The 20840-nt window shown below is 40.3% G+C and overlaps 1 protein-coding gene across 1 annotated transcript; it reads right to left on the bottom strand.

Moving 5' to 3' along the window:
• Positions 1-8977: 8977 nt before the first annotated feature.
• LOC307163002 (zinc finger MYM-type protein 1-like) lies at positions 8978-13796 on the bottom strand (the record flags this gene model as incomplete). Its single annotated transcript, XM_079878792.1, has 2 exons — positions 8978-10928; positions 13756-13796. The coding sequence occupies 2 exons, from the start codon at positions 13794-13796 to the stop codon at positions 8978-8980; spliced, it is 1992 nt and encodes a 663-aa protein (XP_079734918.1).
• Positions 13797-20840: the final 7044 nt, after the last annotated feature.

Genomic DNA, 20840 nt, shown 5'->3' with positions numbered 1-20840 from the left:
TCAGATACATTCAATAAAGTAAACGTTTAGAGTGGTTAGCGTTAAAACTGAACTTCTCTCGCTACTAGTACAGGTCAAGCGCTACGAACCGGAAGTATGGAACCGGAGTCGTCGTTATGGCAGCGCCCATTGTTTAGAGCAGAATAAGGTGGATAAAAACCCTTTCCCTTTTCTCGGTTAGAACGATTGGAGCAGCCGTAAACTACAAAAAACATTGGCATTTTTTTCAGACGGCAGATCCTCAGCTATTTCACTTCCTGCCCTCCATCTGAATTTCGCACTCTCGCGATGCAGCAGCGTGACGTCACGTGAAACCAACCTATAGCGCTTCGTTTATATCACAGCCACTGTCCAATAGATTCCTCTTGTAGATTCAATAAGAAACTGTTCCTAAAGCAAAAGAGTGATCATAATCATGATGAGGATGTGTAGTTTGAAAAGTAAATTATGTTTGTGCATCTCTTCTACTCGTCAGAGCTGTTTCTAACTCCGAGTCTGTCTAACCGTTTCTCCTCCTAATCTCCTCCATATCACTTTAAAATATCATTCTGTGCAGAATTAAAATGGATCCGATATGTTTTCTGGTCTTCAGCGACTCGATCATATGATTCGCTCTGTGTGTCGTGTCTCTGGACCGGAGCTGTGGCAGTTAGCGTGACACTAACATGAAACCAGACTTCATTCGCCCCAGTGGAAAGCATATTACTCTGATCGTTCCCTATAACCTATATAGTGCACTGTCTGATCGTTCCCTGTCCCCTATATAGTGCACTGTCTGATCGTTCCCTATCCCCCTATATAGTGCACTGTCTGATCGTTCCCTATCCCCCTATATAGTGCACTGTCTGATCGTTCCCTATCCCCCTATATAGTGCACTGTCTGATCGTTCCCTATCCCCCTATATAGTGCACTGTCTGATCGTTCCCTATACCCTATATAGTGCACTGTCTGATCGTTCCCTGTCCCCTATATAGTGCACTGTCTGATCGTTCCCTATACCCTATATAGTCACAGTCTGATCGTTCCCTATACCCTATATAGTGCACTGTCTGATCGTTCCCTATACCCTATATAGTGCACTGTCTGATCATTCCCTATACCCTATATAGTGCACTGTCTGATCGTTCCCTATCCCCCTATATAGTGCACTGTCTGATCGTTCCCTATCCCCCTATATAGTGCACTGTCTGATCGTTCCCTATACCCTATATAGTGCACTGTCTGATCGTTCCCTATCCCCTATATAGTGCACTGTCTGATCGTTCCCTATCCCCTATATAGTGCACTGTCTGATCGTTCGCTATACCCTATATAGTGCACTGTCTGATCGTTCCCTATCCCCCTATATAGTGCACTGTCTGATCGTTCCGTCCCCCTATATAGTGGACTGTCTGATCGTTCCCTATCCCCTATATAGTGCACTGTCTGAATATTCCCTATTCCCCTATATAGTGCACTGTCTGATCGTTCCCTATACCCTATATAGTGCACTGTCTGATCATTCCCTGTCCCCCTATATAGTGCACTGTCTGATCGTTCCCTGTCCCCTATATAGTGCACTGTCTGATCGTTCCCTATACCCCTATATAGTGCACTGTCTGATCGTTCTGTCCCCCTATATAGTGCACTGTCTGATCGTTCCCTGTCCCCTATATAGTGCACTGTCTGATCATTCCCTATACCCTATATAGTGCACTGTCTGATCATTCCCTATACCCTATATAGTGCACAGTCTGATCATTCCCTATACCCTATATAGTGCACTGTCTGATCGTTCCCTATACCCTATATAGTGCACTGTCTGATCGTTCCCTATCCCCTATATAGTGCACTGTCTGATCGGTTATATCTTCTGAATGTGAATTCTGACATTATTTTGGAGCACACTAGCTTATAGATAACAGTAAGACTAACAGATTCATACTAAAACCTTAAATTTTGATTTCATGGGGACTTTAAAGGCATAATTCATCCAAAAATGGAAATTCTGTCATAATTTACTCACCCTCATGTCATTTCAAACCTTTCTGTGACGAACAAAAGTTTATGATTCTTACACGTTTTGTTCATCATAGTCTTCACAAATGAACAACTTTTATGAATTTTGAATCCTAAATACAATCTGCAGACGTCAAAAGCTATAAACAAACTAACCTACAGTCTCTCGACTTCAACGACACGATCACTAAACTTCCAACAGATCTTTCAGCTTTTATTTAAACACATTTTCCCTGAAAGAGTGAGAAAGAAGAGTTTGCAAGACTGTGATTATAAAGCGACTAGTGAGTGGATGAGCTTCCCTGTTCAGCATGATGGCGTTTAATGCATTTAGACACTTGTTAGCCAGTAAAAGCTTAACAATCACCAGAGGGTATTACTGATGCATTTTATGCTGTAGAATAAAACGTGAAAATATCTGGAGCTTGTGTTCACCACAGATCTTATTTCAGGCATTTAAAGGATTAGATCACTTTCAAAAGAATTTTTGCTGATAATTTACTCACCCCGATGTCATCCAAGATATCCATGTCTTTCTTTCTTCAGTTGAAAAGAAATGAAGGTTTTTGAGGCCATTTTCTTTAACCACAAATGCTCGTCTTGTACCATCTCTGAGATGCGCCACGCATTACGTCATCACGTTGGAAAGGTCACGTGTCACGTCATCTATCGGGAAGGGCGAATCTCATTTTCTCCTCCAACTTCAAAATCGTCCGACATCTTTGTTTTAATTTATTATTATTATTTTTATTTTTTTCGTGACCTTTCCAACGTGATGACATAATACGTAGCGCATCTCAGAGATGGTACACGACAAGCATTTGTGGTTTAAAAGTATATATATATATATTTTTGAAAATGGCCGATGGTTTCGCTGGATAAGACTCTTATTTCTCAACTGGGATTGTGTCGAGATTTTGAAGCTGCACTGAGACGGACATTTGAACCTTCTGTGAACATTGGGATAGTTGGTTGCCATTGAAGTCCATTCTGTGTAGAAAAAGGAATGTTTTCCTCAAAAACCTTCATTTCTTTTCGACTGAAGAAAGAAAGACATGGATATCTTGGATGACATCGGGGTGAGTAAATTATCAGCAACATTATTTTTGAAAGTGAACTAATCCTTTAACCAAAAAACCCCTTGACTTCAGGATGATGGAAGAGCTAAAATACAACTCGTTTCCGGCTTCTATAGTCTTCTATAGTCATATGATCGCTATGTGCGTTCATCATTTCCTTTCATTGCAATTAAAACAACAGGATTTATCTTACTTTTTATTTTTTGTTAAATCTCCTTTTGTGTTCCACTAAACACACAGATGTAGAGCAGCTTGAGGGCGAGTGAATGATGTCTGAACTGCTGCTTCTATTATGCGGATCACATCATACCGACTGCTGTTCTTTCATTTGAACAGAGCAAGATTACGACTGCGGTTCATCTCAGATGCCACCTGGTCTAAGCGACTGCTGTGCACGGAGACAGAAGGAGAGGGTTTAATTGGTGCGGCTCCGGGATCTTCTTTCCAGTGAGATACTGTGCTGTAATTAGTTCACTGCAATAATATAATGCAAGCAAGCTTCCCACAAAGTGTCACTGACGTCACAGCGTCTCAGAGGGACTGGAGACATTTCTACGGACCTGAATATTATTAAATTTGGCCATACATCAACATTCATTACAGAGCACCTATTATGCGCTTCTACAAAGTCTTGATGTAGTGTTCAGGCTCTACTAGAACAGGTTTTCCTGCTTGAATGTTGATTATTTTCCTCATATTCTCCATTGTTGCGGCTCCTCTCTTCCCAGTCTGTCAGTAACGCTCTGGACTGTGTTTCCCGAAAGCATCGTTAGCCAACTATGGTCACAAGTTCCATCGTTATCAGCAGTTCAACGAGTCTGTGTTTCCCGAAAGCATCGTTCTAACGAACATTCGCAAACAGCATCGCAGAGTTGTGTGTTTGAGCGACAGATCTCGACCTGTGGTTAGAAGCAGAGTTTCTTGTTTGCATGACATGTGGACTCAATAAATCCTTATCTTGAGCAAAATAAGCAAGCTGACATTCAATACAATCTTTATCTTTTATTTAGAATACATACAAATGTAATTAACGACTTTTAGTTTGTCAAGAGATTTAAAGCGTTGTTTTTGAAGAGTGCGCATGTGTGAACGAGCTCTAGTGTAAGAACGAGTCTATGACTGAATCTGGAAATAAAGCAGAATAACTGAGAACAAAATGAGAAATATTCCTCAGATGCCATGTCTGTAATTTATAGCAAAACATCTCACATTAATTAGATCTCAAACAGATTCATTAAAAGTAGTTATTACTCCTGCGTGACATCATTAACCAACGTGGTTGAATGACCAATTTGCGACAATACAGTTTCGGGAAACAGTCGTGACGTGCTAGTTGATTTCTTCAATGATGCATCGTACTATAGTAGTGAAGCAGCGAGTTACGCCGTTGTACGGGAAACACAGCCCCGTTTAGTTCCTGTCTCTATGAAGCCCCTCCTTCTGAAAAGCACACTGTGCTCTGATTGGTCGGCTGGATCAGTGTGTTGTGATTGGTCGAGCGCTTCGAGTGTGTTTGGGAAATGTCCCGCTCCTTTCCATAACCGCCAGTTTAACACACTACTAACTAACTCAACCAGGCCCCGCCCCTTTATTCTGCGCATTAATTATTTAAATGAGGAATATTGTGACGTGTTCGTTCCCGGAAGAAACTCAAGACTACAATGGAGACGTTTCAGGAGTTCAGGAACACTGACACTGATATAGAGAAGAACTGGAGCTTTTTCATCCTCCAAAAAAGCATAATAGGTCCTCATTAATATAATTTTTGGTGTTCTTTTCAGTTAAATTAAATGGAAAACCAGTTTAGATTGCATCACATGTGTGTGAAGAACACAACTTCGGCGTCTCATGAAGGTTAAAAGATCTCTTTTGATGAACTGCCTGTGCAGTCCCTGCATAAAAGCGACTTTCTCGTGTCGCTTTAATATTTCAGCTCTGTGCTGAGGCGGTGACAGCGAGCCCGAGGCGAACTTGCCAATTACACTAACACTGACTATTCTCTATGATGTGCCATGGAGCCTTTCATCACTGATGCATTACCGAAGCAAATTATAGATTTTACAACAAAGTTAACTCGAGAGCTGTCAACCAGATCAACCTACCTCGCCACATTCAGTCACTTTTTCCACTGAGCGTCCATCAAAAGCACACGCTCAATCTGTCTCTGGCAGAGCAAAAGACTGACAAGACTCTCTGCTCTTTACATTAATACCCTGCAACAAACACCAAAGGCCCTCTGCTGAAACCATTAAACTTGCATAAGGCTCGCTAAAAGCACTTAGCTGAAAACAAAACGCAAGGAGTGTTCTGGCATTTGTTGTTTCCTCGGCTCTTTGTGTAACTTTTATTGATAAAGCAGAATAGGGCTGGGTCTCTATACAGATTATCTCATTCGATTTTGATTCACAAGCTTAAAGGATTAATTCACTTCAACATTAAAATTTCCTGATGCTTTACTCACCACACCACGTCATCCATCTTCAGTCGAAAAGAAATGAAGGAAAACATTCCAGGATTTTTCTCCAGATAGTGACTTCAATGGGGTCCAACGGGTTGAAGGTCCAAATGTGAGTTTCATGAAGTCTCGACACGATCCCAGCCGAGGAATAAGAGTCTTATCTAGACAAACCAGCGGCCATTTTATAAATAAATAAATAAACATGTAGACTCTTTAACCACAAATGCTGGAATTACTGACGACTTGTTTTAGGAATCAGTTCTTTCTTTAGGATTAATTCACTGCAACATTAAAATGTCCTGATACTTTACTCTCTCCCACGTCATCCAAGATATTCATGTCTTTCTTTCTTCAGTCGAATAGAAATGAAGGTTTTTGAGGAAAACATTCCAGGATTCGTTACACTGGCTTCCAATTCATTCAAGGTACTTTTGTATACTTTTAAAGCTCTGCATGGACTGGCATCAAAATATGTTTCTGAACTTATACATTTTAGTTGCTCACAGAGATCTCTGAGATCCCAAAATCTTGAAATTCCTCTGTCACGCTTAAAAACTAAAGGAGATCGTGCTTTCTCAGTCGCTGCTCCTAAGTTGTGGAATAGGATACCAATCCAATGGGATACCAATCCCAATCCTCTACTTCTGTAATCATGTTTAAAACTCGTCTTAAGACATAGAAGCCTTTGCTACTTTGTAAGGCCCATTAGGCTGTGATTTTATGTTTATATTAGTATTATTATTTTTTTCATTTTTATATTGTATTATTTATTTCTTTGTATTTTACTGTGTTTTATCTAATCCGTTTGAAATTCTACAGCACTTTGGTACACACTGTGTTTTTAAAGGTGCTTTATAAATAAACTTTGATTTGATTAGATTAGTGACTTCAATAGGGGTTCAACGGGTTGCAGGTCCAAATGTGAGTTTCACGAAGTCTAGACACGATCCCAGCCGAGGAAAAAGAGTCTTATCTAGACAAACCAGCGGCCATTTTATAAATAAATAAATAAACATGTATATATACTCTTTAACCACAAATGCTGGAATTACTGACGACTCGTTTCAGGAATCAGTTCTTTCTTTTGGGAGACAAAAACTCATTTATCTTTGATCTTTGAAACTTTCCAGACCTTTTAAATTCACAAACATCTCTATTACACACTGCATGAAAGGTCATATTTGAATTCAATGCTGTTTCTTTGTATTTGTCAGTGAAATTTACAAGCAATTCTTGACTGAAAGTTGTTTCTACTCCATTTTTTTTGCTCCAGACGGTTCAACTTTCAACTCGCCTCTGCATAGCTTTGCCTCGTAAATCTTGCGCCTCAGGTATTCCTCATGCCCTGGAAAACAAGGAATTTCTGACCTTTCAGCTGTGCTTTATGTAAACACTGTGGTCTGGGAGGGCATGGTACAGTGCGCTCAAACACACACTCATAGATGTGATAAACACACACACTGGGCATGATTTACCGGTTGGCGCTGGAGGAATAGACAGCATGTAAACGCAGACTGGAGGATGAGTGAGAAAAACAACAGGTTTTTTTTCTTTTTTTCTCCTCTGAGAAATATAGATGCTGTCTGTGGACAGGTTTGCTCAGGAACACCGAAGAAATTCTTCACGAAGATGACAGCTCCTGACGGTGAAGACTCGGGTCAGCACACGGTCGCGTCCATGATATATGGAGCTCAACTTATTTTTTGAATGAGCTGGAAAGAAAAGCATATAGCTTCAGGTCGGGATTGTTTTTGCACAGTTTGAGGACTGTCGAATCTGACATTCAGCTCCCTTTGTTATGAACCCAAAAGCCAGAGGGCTGATGGAAATAAAATGTGAAACATCATTTGTTCCAGCCTTGGAGGAGGGAAGAATATAAAAGTGTTTGAGGACCATCAAATAGAAATTAGAGCCGTTCCCCAGTGTGACTGAGAGTTGGACGGACTTTGCAAGCTCGTGAAAATGGACAGAAGCCTTGTGAATTGGTAGGCCCAAAAATTGTGGAAGGAATATGATGCAATAGTATCGGAATAACAATTTTAGTGAAAAGTTGACCTGAAAATGAATTTCAGAATGTCTTAGCATTTGTTTTTCCCCTCACTTTGCTTAATTACAGCATGAGCTCCTTAAGTTGATGAAATACAGCATGATTTGAGAAAGATCCCGAGAGTATTTTGATCTTCAACTGAAGCAAGAACATCTACAAAGAGTTCAGATTATAAATGCCATAAATTTGCTTGATGATGACCTAGAAATAGTGCAGAATGTTCAGCATTTTACATTATAATGTTCCTTTGTATAAAATATTTTAAAGTCCCCCTGTGGTAAAAATCAAGGTTGTTTATGTGTCTATGTGGTGTTTTTAATCTGCTTTAAGACAAAGCATGTGTAAATTCATAAGTCGACACCATTGCTGAGTATTTCCTCCTTAAAACTGCAGTGAACCAAAGACAGTCGCAAAAACACGCTTTGAAATCGCTGGTGTTTCTGACGTCACAAACCTTGTAACCAGGGGCGTTGCTAGGGTCTTGATACATTGGGGGCTTAGCCCAGACCCCCCCCCCCCCATCCCCCCCCCCCCCCCCGCTTTTGGTAACTACTTCTACTCATAGCATAGGCACATAATAATAAGCAATAATAATATAAATGGGGGGTCTGGGGGACCTCCCCCAGGAAACGTTGGGCATTAAACACTTCTTTTCCTGCATTCAGGTGCATTTTTTGCAGCATTTTAAATGATAGGTAAAAAAGATAGAATGCTTTATTTGTAGAACTGTAACAGCTATTCACTGAAACACAAATAAATAATACATGAATATTAAATAATATTTAAAAAAATGAATATAAAACTATATATATATATACTGTGTATATTTATCTTTCTATATTTATCTATATCTATTTATCTATCTATCTATATACACACACACACACACACACACACACACACACACATAAATCACTCCAACAATCTGCTTGTATAAGTCTGGAAAAGGAACTATAGACAGTGCAGGTCCAGTAAATAGGCCATTCAACAGACATTAAACACAGGCACTCTGTATAGGTTTAAGTTTGTAAAGAGAACTATATACATTTAAATAACATAGCTATACACATAAATAATAGGGAAGAGGGGCACTGTATCCAGCGTCCATTCCTCTGGGAGTAGGGAACTGGGGTTTTGAGGAGAGCGGCACTGTGTCCAGCGTCCATTCCTCAGGGGTTGGGGGAGCTGGGGTTTCGGGGAGAGCGGCACTGTGTCCAGCATCCATTCCTCAGGGGTTGGGGGAGCTGGGGTTTCGGGGAGAGCGGCACTGTGTCCAGCGTCCATTCCTCAGGGGGTGGGAGCTTGGGTTTCGGGGAGAGGTGCAATGTGTCCAGCGTCGGTTTCAGGGAGTGTCCATTCCTCGGGATGTGTGTGTGTTGGGGGGGGGGGCACTTCTATTTTTTCTGGGGAGGAAGCATAAGGGTGTGGCGTCTTGATTTCAGTTTGGCGAATGTGTCAATCACTTTGTCATCATCAAGGCCTCCAATCAACTCTCTCTCAATGGACAACACTGCCAGATCATTGATTCTCTGCTGGTCCATGGTGCGCCTCAACCAAGTATGTAGTCGGCGAAGAGCACTAAACGATCTCTCACAGCTGCAGCTACTGACTGGAATGGTAATGGCCACCTGTAAGATCACCTTCAATGATGGGAACATCATGGGATCAAGGATCTTGAACACACTCAGAATGTCTGGGATGGCTTCTGGCCCTTTCCTGCTCAAAAAGCTTTTTGCCACCAAGACCTCTTCTGGGACTAGTTGGATGTTGTAATGTGAGGCCAGTTTCTCTAGAGACTGCATGCACAGGAAGGTATCAGAGGCTGGGTGACATGCTTGAATGCCAATCATGACCTCTTTCCCAACACTGGAAAAACGATTTTCCAGCTCATATGTCATCCGATCGATGCAAGGATAGAAAAGCCTCTGCTTGAGATGTTCTGAATTACTGAGCAGGTCTGAGCTGGATCCACAGGAGACTTCCACAACAAAGTCTTCCATCCTCTTCTGTTTCCTTCTTGGACCGAAAGAGGGCTCCTGGATGTTGTTCTCCTCACATGTTGTCTTTGTCATGGCATAGATGTCTTCAGCCACTTGTGTAGTTCGCTGGCTGACCAGGGTGTCATGGACAGCATTTTTGTAGTGCACTGCCTGTGCCAAGTCAATGGTTTCTTTCTGAAGAACCTTTTGAAACCCTTCAGTGATGCCAAGCAACTTTTTGAACACAACCAACAGGTAGACCACAGGGAGTTTAGATATTTTTGAAAGCAGACCCAGCGCTGTTGGTGTTTTGATCATCTGGAGGGATTTCATGACGGCAGGAAAATTCTTCAGGAGTGCATTAACAGAGCGCAACTGACATGACCATCGGGTGTTTGATATTTGTGCAAGCTCTCCCTGCTCAATGTGGAGCTCTTTCTGAATGGCAGCAAACTGATCATGGTTGACTATAGACACACTGTAAAAAGAGTAGAGGTTCTCAAGCAGATCAAAAAAATCACTGGCTTCAGGAATGGCCTTGCAAGTATGGCAAAGGACCAGGTTTAGGTCATGTGCATAGCAATGCACATAGACAGCCTCTGGATGCTTTTCCCGGAAACGAGCTTGCACTCCTCGAACAGATCCACTCATCACTGCTGCACCGTCATATGTTTGGGCCACCACTTTCAGTTCAGAAATGTAGTTTGAGACAAGAACTTGCTCGACAGCATTTGTGATTGCTTCTGCACCATAGCCATCCAGTTTCTGCAAGCAAAGAAATCTCTCCTTGATGTCACCTTCCAGTGAAACGTATCGCACACAAACAGCAAGTTGTTCTGTGTGCCCATCCTTAGCTTCGTCTGCCATTACCGCATACATCTTGGATTCCTTTACTTCTTTAATTATTTGTGCTGTGACCTCCATGGAGCAGCATCCAATTAATTCATTTTGAGAAGAAGGTGACAGATATGTAGTATTGGCAGGAGCTTTGTATCCCTGCAGGAAAGGGTCAAACTTTTGCAGCAGCTGCATACATTCAAGGAAGTTCCCTTTGTTAGGGCTGTCATCCGTTTCACTGTGGCCACGAAAGGGAATGCCCTGTTTGCCTAGAAAGGCGGTAACTGAAACAATGCGGCGGAGATACTCCCTTCTTTCGCTAACCTCAGCGACACTAGCAGCTTGTAACTGCTCAGCAACGTCACCATGAATCTTGCTTGCTTTGTAGCTCATCCATGCCACCATGGAGGCCTTGTGTAACACAGTCTTCTCATGGTCCCTAAACGAATCTAAAGCCCTCTTCCAGTTGGTGTAGCCATTAGAGGCCAGACCGTCTTTGTTGAGCCTACCTTCCTGCTTGCTGAACAATCTGCAGCAGAAACAGAAGGCGGAATTTTGGCTCACTGAATATTCAAGCCATTTAAAAGTGTTGTACCAGCTCTTCTGAAAGGACCTCTTCTGAAGTCCAAAATGGTTGGAAGGAAACTGGACATCGTTAACTTGCTTTGGACCTGTGTCTGGGCTTCCTAAATCTGTCTCTTTAGAGCTCTCTCCTGTCTTTCCCTCATCTCTCCTCCCTGGCTCGTCTGTAAAGCAACAGTAAACGACAAGTTCAAGCCCTCTACTTGTATCTATCCACAGCAACTCTATCAACTGTATTCTTCTTCTGTTTTATTGTCCTATATTAGTTTACAATTATTTATTTTGTACTTGTTATGCCATGTGTCTAATTAAATCCTCCTATATACAAAAATGTATTTTGATTATTATTACCACTGCTAGATACAATTTCCATTCTTGCCTACTAGTATAAAATCTAAATTTCAAAAGGCAATATCACCATTATAACCTAGATCCTGTAAATATTAATGCAACTGAATGTCCTTTCTTACACGGCCATGTTTACTGTTTACATATTGTCTGTGTACTTTTTGTTCTGTATTTGAATTTTACCCTTAAATTATATTATAACTGCCCGGAGCAGTTGTCGTTCTTAAAATTATTATAAGCAGCAGCCCACATTGCTGCTAGAAATCAAAGACTTGTTGCCCGCTTGACATTTCTGCTTATATTAAAAGTAAAGTATGGTAGACATGGGGCAATCTTAACTGCTTGGTAACCATGGTAATAAGGGTTAGGAACTGATTTAGGAATAAGGCCATTAAAGATATTTTCCTAACTTAAGATAGGAAAAGTGTATTACAGAAGCTTCCTAACTTTGTAAAATCTTAAATAAACTCTCTTAACTTTAAGAACTGTTAAGCTGTCCTAATTTTTACTTTTCCACCAGATAGTGTTTAATAACTCGTTTACATGGCTGCTCTTTCACCCTCGCCCGCACCCACCTAATCTGTCATTTATTTTTGCTTTGATAATAAATGGAGCCAGCCTCCAAAAGTGAAACCTGTCCTGTGATTTTTTTTTTTTTTGTTCTTATACATTAAGTGTTTGTTGTCTTTACATTCAAATAATAATGTTTCATATAATCTAGAATATATATGGAATAAATAGCATTCAATACAAAATGAGTCTCTCATATATTAAAATCGAGTTTTTATGTGAAAGATTTGCTTTGTTGTGCATTAGAACCACACCAGGCATTTTAGTCATATTACAAAATAATTTATTGAGGCCAAACATAATATAACATTATAAACTGTGTCACTTCACCACGTGACAGCAGCAAGCAGGCTCCTGTGCATTCATTGACTTAACATAAAAATCACTCGCGCCTGACGCGCCTGGCGTCCGGTGGTGTAACCAATCAGATCAACGTGTGATCGTCAACCGCCCACATAGCAAAATTGGTTTGGCCCAGTGATGGGCCACACAATCTACTTTCACTTGGCCCAAATACAGCAATGAATTACGGTACATGACTGGACCTGGGGCCTCATTTATAAACGTTGCGTACGCACAAAAGAAGGCGTACGCCGCTCTCTACGCAATAATTGGTATTTATAAAAAGCAAACTTGACGGGAAAATGTGCGGTCTTTCACGCACACTCTGACCCAGGCGTACGCACAAAAACGGGTGAAATGAGAAATGGCAACACCGTCGGCAGTTGGAAGAAACACGTGAAAGTGTGTGAAACTGTAGACCGTTGTGTAAAATAAACGGCAATACTGCCTCTCATAAATAACATGAAGACTTCACAAAGCAAGTCTTACAATTAACAGCCTACACGAACACCCGTTTGATCGATCTGCAGTGTAAAACAAACAAAATCAAACGAAGATTAGAACAGAAATGCAAATTAACACATATTTGCTAAAAGAAAAGTGAAATATGTTCTGCAATAATATTGGCATGTTATGCAATTCATCATCATAACACATCTGTAGCTTGTCAGATGCAATCAAATGGATGGTAATAAAATGCCATGATGCCATCACAATGCGTAATGACGTGAGTGAAGTTACGTTTCTTGGTTTTCCTCTCTGTTTGCCATGATTTCGCAATCGATGAATATTAACTTGTGGGTGTTTCACGGACTATTTATGGGCAACTATGGGCGTGACATGAAGCCGCAAAAGCTGCGCTACATTTAGAATTGATTGTGATTTATTAAGGGAAAACTGCGTAGGATGTGCGTGCGCACGGTTTTATAAATCCGAATATTTCTGTGCGTACGCACGTCCTATGTTTCATCCGTACGCCACTTATGACGCAAATCATACGCAAAGTTTTATAAATGAGGCCCCAGGTCTGGCTGCCAGAACTCGGGCCACATATGGCCCATGGCATAGCCATATCTCAGCCAAATGTATGACTATAGCTGGCCCTATTCTGGTCCTTTTTAGGACCAAACAATTGATTCTACATGTCAGCCTCAACTAAACCTTGATCTAGCCACTTCATACACACCCATGGCCCAAATGAAAAATGTCAGAAAAACAACAGTATTCTTAACAAATATTTATTGATTCACATTTAAACGAAACAATTAGCAAAAAAACTTGAATGACATGAGGCATTGTGCACACTTCAACATCTGATTCAGTTCATGAGCGAGAGGCACTGTGCACACAACTCTTCAACATCTGATTCAGTTCATGAACAAGAGGCACTGTGCACACAACTCTTCAACATCTGATTCAGTTCATGAACAAGAGGCACTGTGCACACAACTCTTCAACATCTGATTCAGTTCATGAACAAGAGGCACTGTGCACCAAGTCACAAGTCGGTTAACCTGTTGTACTCTCCTGACGCTCTTTTCTCTTCTGCCACCATCCCTATCCGGGGCCAGGTATAGCCATCTCTTAATGGTGGAATCGATTTCCTTTTCTGTGGCCGCAGACGTCAGGTGGTTACGCCTCACAGCCGCTGAAACATACATGGTCTGAAATTAGTTTCTGTATCAAAAGAAAATATGGCTATTGGATTTTAAAGGAATAGTTCACTTTAAAATGAGAATTCTGTCATCATATACTCACCCTCAAGTTGTTTCAACCCTGTATGCTGGCATCCTTCAAAATATCTTCCACTGTGTTCAGCAGAAGAAAGAAATTCATACAGGGTTGAAATAACTTGAGGGTGACTATATGATGACAGAATTTTCATTTTAAAGTGAACTATCCCTTTAAAGGACAATTACATTAAAACTCAACACATATGACTCCACTCAAACAACGCTGGCTCTTAAACTTTTCACAAGAGCACTTTGGAGATCAATCACCTTTTCATACCTGGATAACCTCAGTCGATTAAAACCACCAAAGTTTCCACAAATCAAAGGGAAAGACGTGCCTCCCTCCGAGCATTAAATAAGATGCACCCATCACGCCTGACCTGCCGGCCCAGAAGGGAACTAGAGCAATCAGTTTTGTGCGCAATTAATCATTGTGAGCCCGACAAACTGCTACAATCTCAGGCACTTACAGAGGCAGAGACCACAGTAATTATGACAAGGCAGGGCGATATAATAGTCGACAAAGCGTGCCTTCACTCCCATTAGGAGGGGAGGGACAGATCCCTTCTGAACACATCAGCAGCCAGCGAGGAGATAAGCGGCTCGTGTGTGGAGATGAGAAACAGAGAGAGAAAGTACAAAGGGAGAAGGAGACAGCGTCATCCGGATGACCTATAAAGAGGCTCGAGGACGTGCGTGGAGACGTTTGGAGTTAAAGGGATAGTTCACCCAAAGATTACTCATCCTCATGTTGTTCCAACCCCGTCAGACTTTCGTTCATCTTCAGAACACAAATGAAGATATTTCTGATGAAATCTGAGAGCTGTCTCACTCCTCCATAGGCTTCTCTGTAATCGAGATCAGAAAGTTAGTAAAGACATCGCTAAAATAGTCCAAGTGAGTACAGTGGCTCAAGCTTAAGTTCATCAAGCGACGAGAATAAACACAAAAATAACGACTTTATTCAACTCTTCATTTTCTTCTGTGTTTCTCTGAGTGAGTTCACGTACAGCGCTTCTGGGTTGTACATCAGAACGGAGGCTCACTATTGGCCGACGCTGGTCATGTGATGCGTGTGATGCTGGCCAATAGTGAGCCTGCGTTCTGATGTAAACACATACATTAAACATTGTCTTTACTAACTTTCTGGGCCGGCAAGTTTCAATAACATAGAAGCCTATGGAGGAGTGATCCAGCTCTCAGATTTAATCAGAAATATCTTCATTTGTGTTCTGAAGATGAACGAAAGTCTTACAGGGTTGGAACAACATGAGGGAGAGTAATTACTGACAGAATGTTCATTTTTGGGTGAACTAACCCTTTAATTCCCACAGTTACCACACCTCACACTCTTTCGGTTTCGGCATTCAGCGCAGATTAAAAACGAGACAGAACGAGCTGTCAGAACACATCCAGCGGAGGCTGCGACCTCTTACTTTCGGATTGGTTTTCTAGCAAAAAAAAAAAAAAAATTCTAAATACTTTGAATTTGTTTTTTTCTCCACCAGTGAAAATAGTTCAGAATTAATCCAAAACTATTAACTGAGTCACGGAGAAACACACATGAATTAACGTTTTTGAATGAATCGATAGAGTAAATGCCCTACATATCCTCCTTATTCCTGACAGCCTCACTGCGTTTTGAATTATGGGTCGCATTTCCGGTTTTAGGAACTTCCATTCAAAAAGCTGCCCTACAAATAAAGCAGATCCGTCAGTTTGACTGGATGAGCTGTCGATTTTCCTTCATGATTTATTTTCAGACATCATGAGAATAACGTCATACTTGGTATTTTAACGTGACATGTTATAACAACAAGAATATCTATGGCAAGAGCTCTTTTTGATCAAGGCAACATATGTTACATAATACAGATATACAGTAGGCTATATTAATTGATAGGCTATTTAACCCGTCCGTTTGCTGTGGAAAGACTCGCACTTTTGGGGTTGTTTGGTCTGTTGAAATACCTTGTTGATGCTTTTACACTTTTAAATTTTTTTTTAAACGTACAGTATGTAATTTTTTTCTCCACTAGGGGTCGCTAACCTCTTTACAATAACAAAGGCGTAGTTTGATGACGCAACATTTGCTAAGAATTATGGATCTTGTCGTCAACGTCAAGCCGACCGATCTAATGTTTATGGATGAGTGAATACATTGATGTTTTTATCATGATTGTGATATGAAGCAGTTCGGGATTGCTAAGAGACAGCTATCAGCTCCAAACGCGACGCGAGTCCCGCGGATATAAAAGGATATATGGACATTTCATTCTACCGAACTACACGCGAGTGCAGAATTACTACTCACAGGTCAGTTTATTAGACAAATTAAACTTGTGAGGTAACGCAGCGCTGTTTCACTTGGTCTAACATTACACTATCACTAAACTGCATTTGAATGTGTTAGTTTGTCTGTATGAGACTAGCAGTAAGCTAGATCAACATTAGAATAACATACAGATCATATTCTAACATTTCATCATTGTTGAACTAACGTTATATAACATTGATTAGTTTTATGTAAATGTGCTCACCTGTTTAATAAAGTACATGTAGGAGCGGTCGAAGTCTCGGACGTGGAGCTCTCGTTTATATAACGTTACTGTCTATGGGAGCTCTCGGCATCTCGAAAACACCGCGCTGATATTGATCCTCGTTTTAGTTCTCCTTTTTTTATCCAAAGTCTGCTTGCCATGGTCCGTAATGTTTTAACGAAACAACAACAGCGTGCAAATAGACATTGCGAACTACATTGTCCACGTCTGTCGCCTTGGTTACTATCAGAGGGCTCTGGTTCATAGCTCTGGTTGCCATGGCAGTATGAGCAGAAACCAGGGAGAACGCGGATATGACGCCATTGACTGCGACAAAATGGAAATAAAGAAACGTGCCGTGTCTTCTAATTAAATTACAAATTTCTCCTGGTTTGAAAGTTGTTGGAAACAGTCGGGATAAAAGTACACAACTAAAAAAATATATATAACATAGATATAGTAATTTTTGCTATTTTTAAAGCAAAAAAGTTACATATTGTGCCTTTAATGTTCGATGGTTGAAGGGTGAGTAGATTAATGTCATCTCATTGTGACACTTTTTTAACGTATTGCGTTCATAGAGCGAGTCTTTCACTGATTGTTACAGTTTAACGGAAGTTACACCCATAATTTGCGCAAAGCGTCATGGGGCGCGTAGGAATAAAGTATTCAGAGTATTTCAGATGGATATAGGTGAAAAACTGTGTGACAAAAGACGTATGTCTGAATTCACAGAGCAGGTGAAAATACCCGGATGATCTACTACTTCCGGTGGGATTCTGATGGACACTTTAATATCCCATGAGGCCACAGGAGAGGATTTGTGAATGAAAGTGAAGCGATGGTAGGTCACATGATAATGACAACATGGCGGATGTAGTGCGTCCAGATTTAATTTATACTATACAGAACATACTTTTTTAGCAGTTGTGAAGTAATAACTTATGAATGAATCAGCGTTTTTAAGGAATCATTTCAGTGAATGATTCAAAGACAATGGCTTAATCCAAGACCTGATTCATCTGAATAAGTAATTAGGTAATTAGCATAATGATTTCTGAAAGATCATGAATTTTCAGCATTGTTCAGAAACATTCTAATATGCTGATGATTTGCTGCCTAAGAAACATTTCTGATTATTATAATGTTGACAAAAAGTTGTGATGCTTCATAAACCATGATGCTTTTTTTCCCTTTGATGATTAGAAAGTTCAAGAGAACAACATTTGTTTGAAATGGAATCTTTTGTAACATTATAAATGTCTTTACTGTTAATTTTGATCAATGCATCCTTGCTTACAAACTTTTGAACATTTGAAATAAACAATTCACACATTTTCAAAGAAACAATAATTCAGACAATAGTACAGATGGGTTTGCATTATCACTACCGGATAACATTATCCAAAGCGACCTAAGAGGAAAAGGAACTGTCATTTCAGAGGATAAGCAAGTTATTAAATTTTGATTAAAAAGACAAAGACAAACTTTTTTTTCCCTTTGGAATAACATGCACAGATGAATCATTCATGATAAGATCGGGAACTTGTATTAACAAAGCAAACAAGAGCATAAGTGCTCATGTCAGTCTTCATTTGTGCCTCACATTCACAGCCAACAAAAATATCTTCTAAAAACGTTGTACCGTTCAACTTAAGTTATGAAAACGTCATTGAACTGAATGTTCTCTGAAACATCAGATTTAGAAATATTTTTTTCTTGGTTATGCAAACGTTGAGGGAACATTCCATTTCATCATTCTTCAAACGTTATGGAAACGTTACTTTCGAGTGTTCTCTGAACATTCCGAAACAAGTTGTAACATTTAAATAACGTTAGACGAACCTCCAACTAAAATGTTTCAGATCAAAAATATTCCATTAACAATAATGAGAACATTATTAAAGACCAGAAAACTAAAGACTTGCTTCATAAACCTGATGTGCGTGTCGAAAGGAGGAATGTCTTTGCACATGATGAGTTATTGAGTAAAAAACGTTTTAAACCAGCTGTCTGTTTCATAATGTAGAGTTAGTTATTGTTTGTTTTATTAAAATTTCTTTATTATTTGCATTCCCCCACTGTAAATAAAAGGTTGCTGCCTTAAATGTTTAAGTGCAATCAACTTTGATTTTTAAGTCATTTCAACTTAAATTTCATTGAAATGACTGAAAAAATGAGTTGAATCTTGTGTAAACTTAAAAAAAGTTGAACAATTAGTTAAAGCAATGTAAAAACATATTGTCATAACTTATTGATCATATAATTTTTTTTTACAGTGCACTAAACCTGCATTTGGGGATGTATCATCCACTGTTCTGCGCATAAGCTTCCCTGTTTCCCCAAACAAAACCAACAAGCATCTCACATCGATTTTAAACCCGTTTGCTCTCGATTCCTCACGGATGCATCGAGGTCCAGGAAGACCCTTTAGGAAAGGAAGCCATTCTTCTCTGCGTCTGGATTGGGAGCCTTGAGATTGATGATGGTGCGTTTGGATGTGTCACATTGTTAGCGCTCCTGTCGTGTTGTGACGGCTAGTACATGTGTGGGCCGGATGCCATGCCCGTTTCAGTGAGGTGTGTGTGTGTGTGTGTGTGTGAATTGAGAGCCGGAGGATGATCTTGAGAGTCCGGCGGGCAGCTGGAAGCGGTTTTTTCCCTCATGGGTATCAGGCCTGGCACAGTGTTGTTCTGCGCCAGCTGGGACTAGAACAACAGAACGTGCAGTTTTCTGCTGCAACATCACATTAGCAGAGAAAAAGCTGTAAAACAACATTGATTGGGTTGTTTGAAAGCTTATATAGCAGATTGCCAATTCATTCATGTGCTTATAAGCTTAAAGTCACCCTGTAGTCAATAATTGTATCACTTAAAACTCACCAAAATTACATATTTACAGTAAATGTTTTTTCTTCCTTGTCTTAAAATAGCTTGAATGTAACTGTCTCATTTAGTATGCGCGGTCCTATGCATATGCAAATGAGCCCCGCCTCCACTCACTCACTCAGCTCAGAGATCCACTGGTTGACGATCACACGTTGATCTGATTGGTTACAAGGTAGTTTGTGACGTCAGAAACACCAGCGATTTCAAAGCGTGTTTTTGAGACTGTCTTTGGTTCACTGCAGTTTTAAGGAGGAAATACTCAGCAATGGTGTCGACTTATGAATTTACACATGGTTTGTCTTAAAGCATATTAAAAACACCACATAGACACATAAACAACATTAAAAGCTGGATTTTCACCACAGGGGGGCTTTAAGTTGAGACTGGAATTTTGGTGTTTTTCTCATGCAACGCTGTATATATTACCGGTCAAAAGTTTGGAAAAATTAAAGGCACACTACGCAGTTTCCTTTTTTCTCAAACAGCGCCCCCTAGAGTCGCTGTGGAGTACTTGTATTTAACGCTCCTGTCGTAAAGACCACTCACGCAGAGCCGTCTCTGCACTCTGCTTTGCTATCGGGATGATTCGCCCTACTACGAGTTCGTTTACCATCGAAATGATTTCGAAGCTGTTATATTAATGCACAAATCTTGCATAGTGTGCCTTTAAGTATTTTTTCAGGGTAACATATAGGCTATGTTTAACCTGCAGGCAAATCTGATCTTTTCAGGCAGACTGTCTGCATTGCAAGTGATCAAATAAGATTTGTGTGTCCCGACATAACCAGCCTATCTGCGCGGGTTGCTTTGGTAATGATGCAGGCGTTCCCACATATGTGACAAAGCTTTCCGGAGGTGCATCGTCTCACTCTCCAAATAAGCGTCCGTGCAGAACTCATCCATCGCACAGGAAAAGGCCAACATCTTTGGACATCCCATTTGAACACCAGGAATACTTCTGGTGTTAAGAGTGACGCAAAAGACAATTTCAAATCCGATTTGAGCAGCCAGAGCATCCAGACTGAGACGAATCTGATTTCATGTGTTTTTTTGCTGTCCAGACTTTTAAAAACCCATCCGAATAAAATTTGGAAATGCAAAAAAAAAAAAAAAAAAAAAAAAAAAAAAGAGTTAAGGCTTAATATAGCCTTAAACCCTATTCGGATGGGATTAGCTTTACAAGGGTAGATGGAGTAATGTAATTTTACCACAGGACGTCTGTAATATTAATGGCTAATTCGCACAGGATGAGAGATCTCAGGAAAACTAGCAGAAGTGGGAGAGTAAATCGATTTGCGCATCGCCGTCACTCCTGTCGTCATGTGTGTGTTACGCTGCTTCCTGATATCACGTGCGCAAACACATATAACTTATATTTATACATAATAAACAGTTATTTTCAGTCGAACTATGTATTAATTACCTTCAGATTGGATTG

Source organism: Squalius cephalus (genome assembly GCF_949319135.1).
Source record: "Squalius cephalus genome assembly, chromosome: 8".
Classification (NCBI taxonomy): domain Eukaryota; kingdom Metazoa; phylum Chordata; class Actinopteri; order Cypriniformes; family Leuciscidae; genus Squalius; species Squalius cephalus.
Note: the sequence above shows the minus strand (reverse complement) of the source record. Positions and strands in the feature narration are given on the sequence as shown.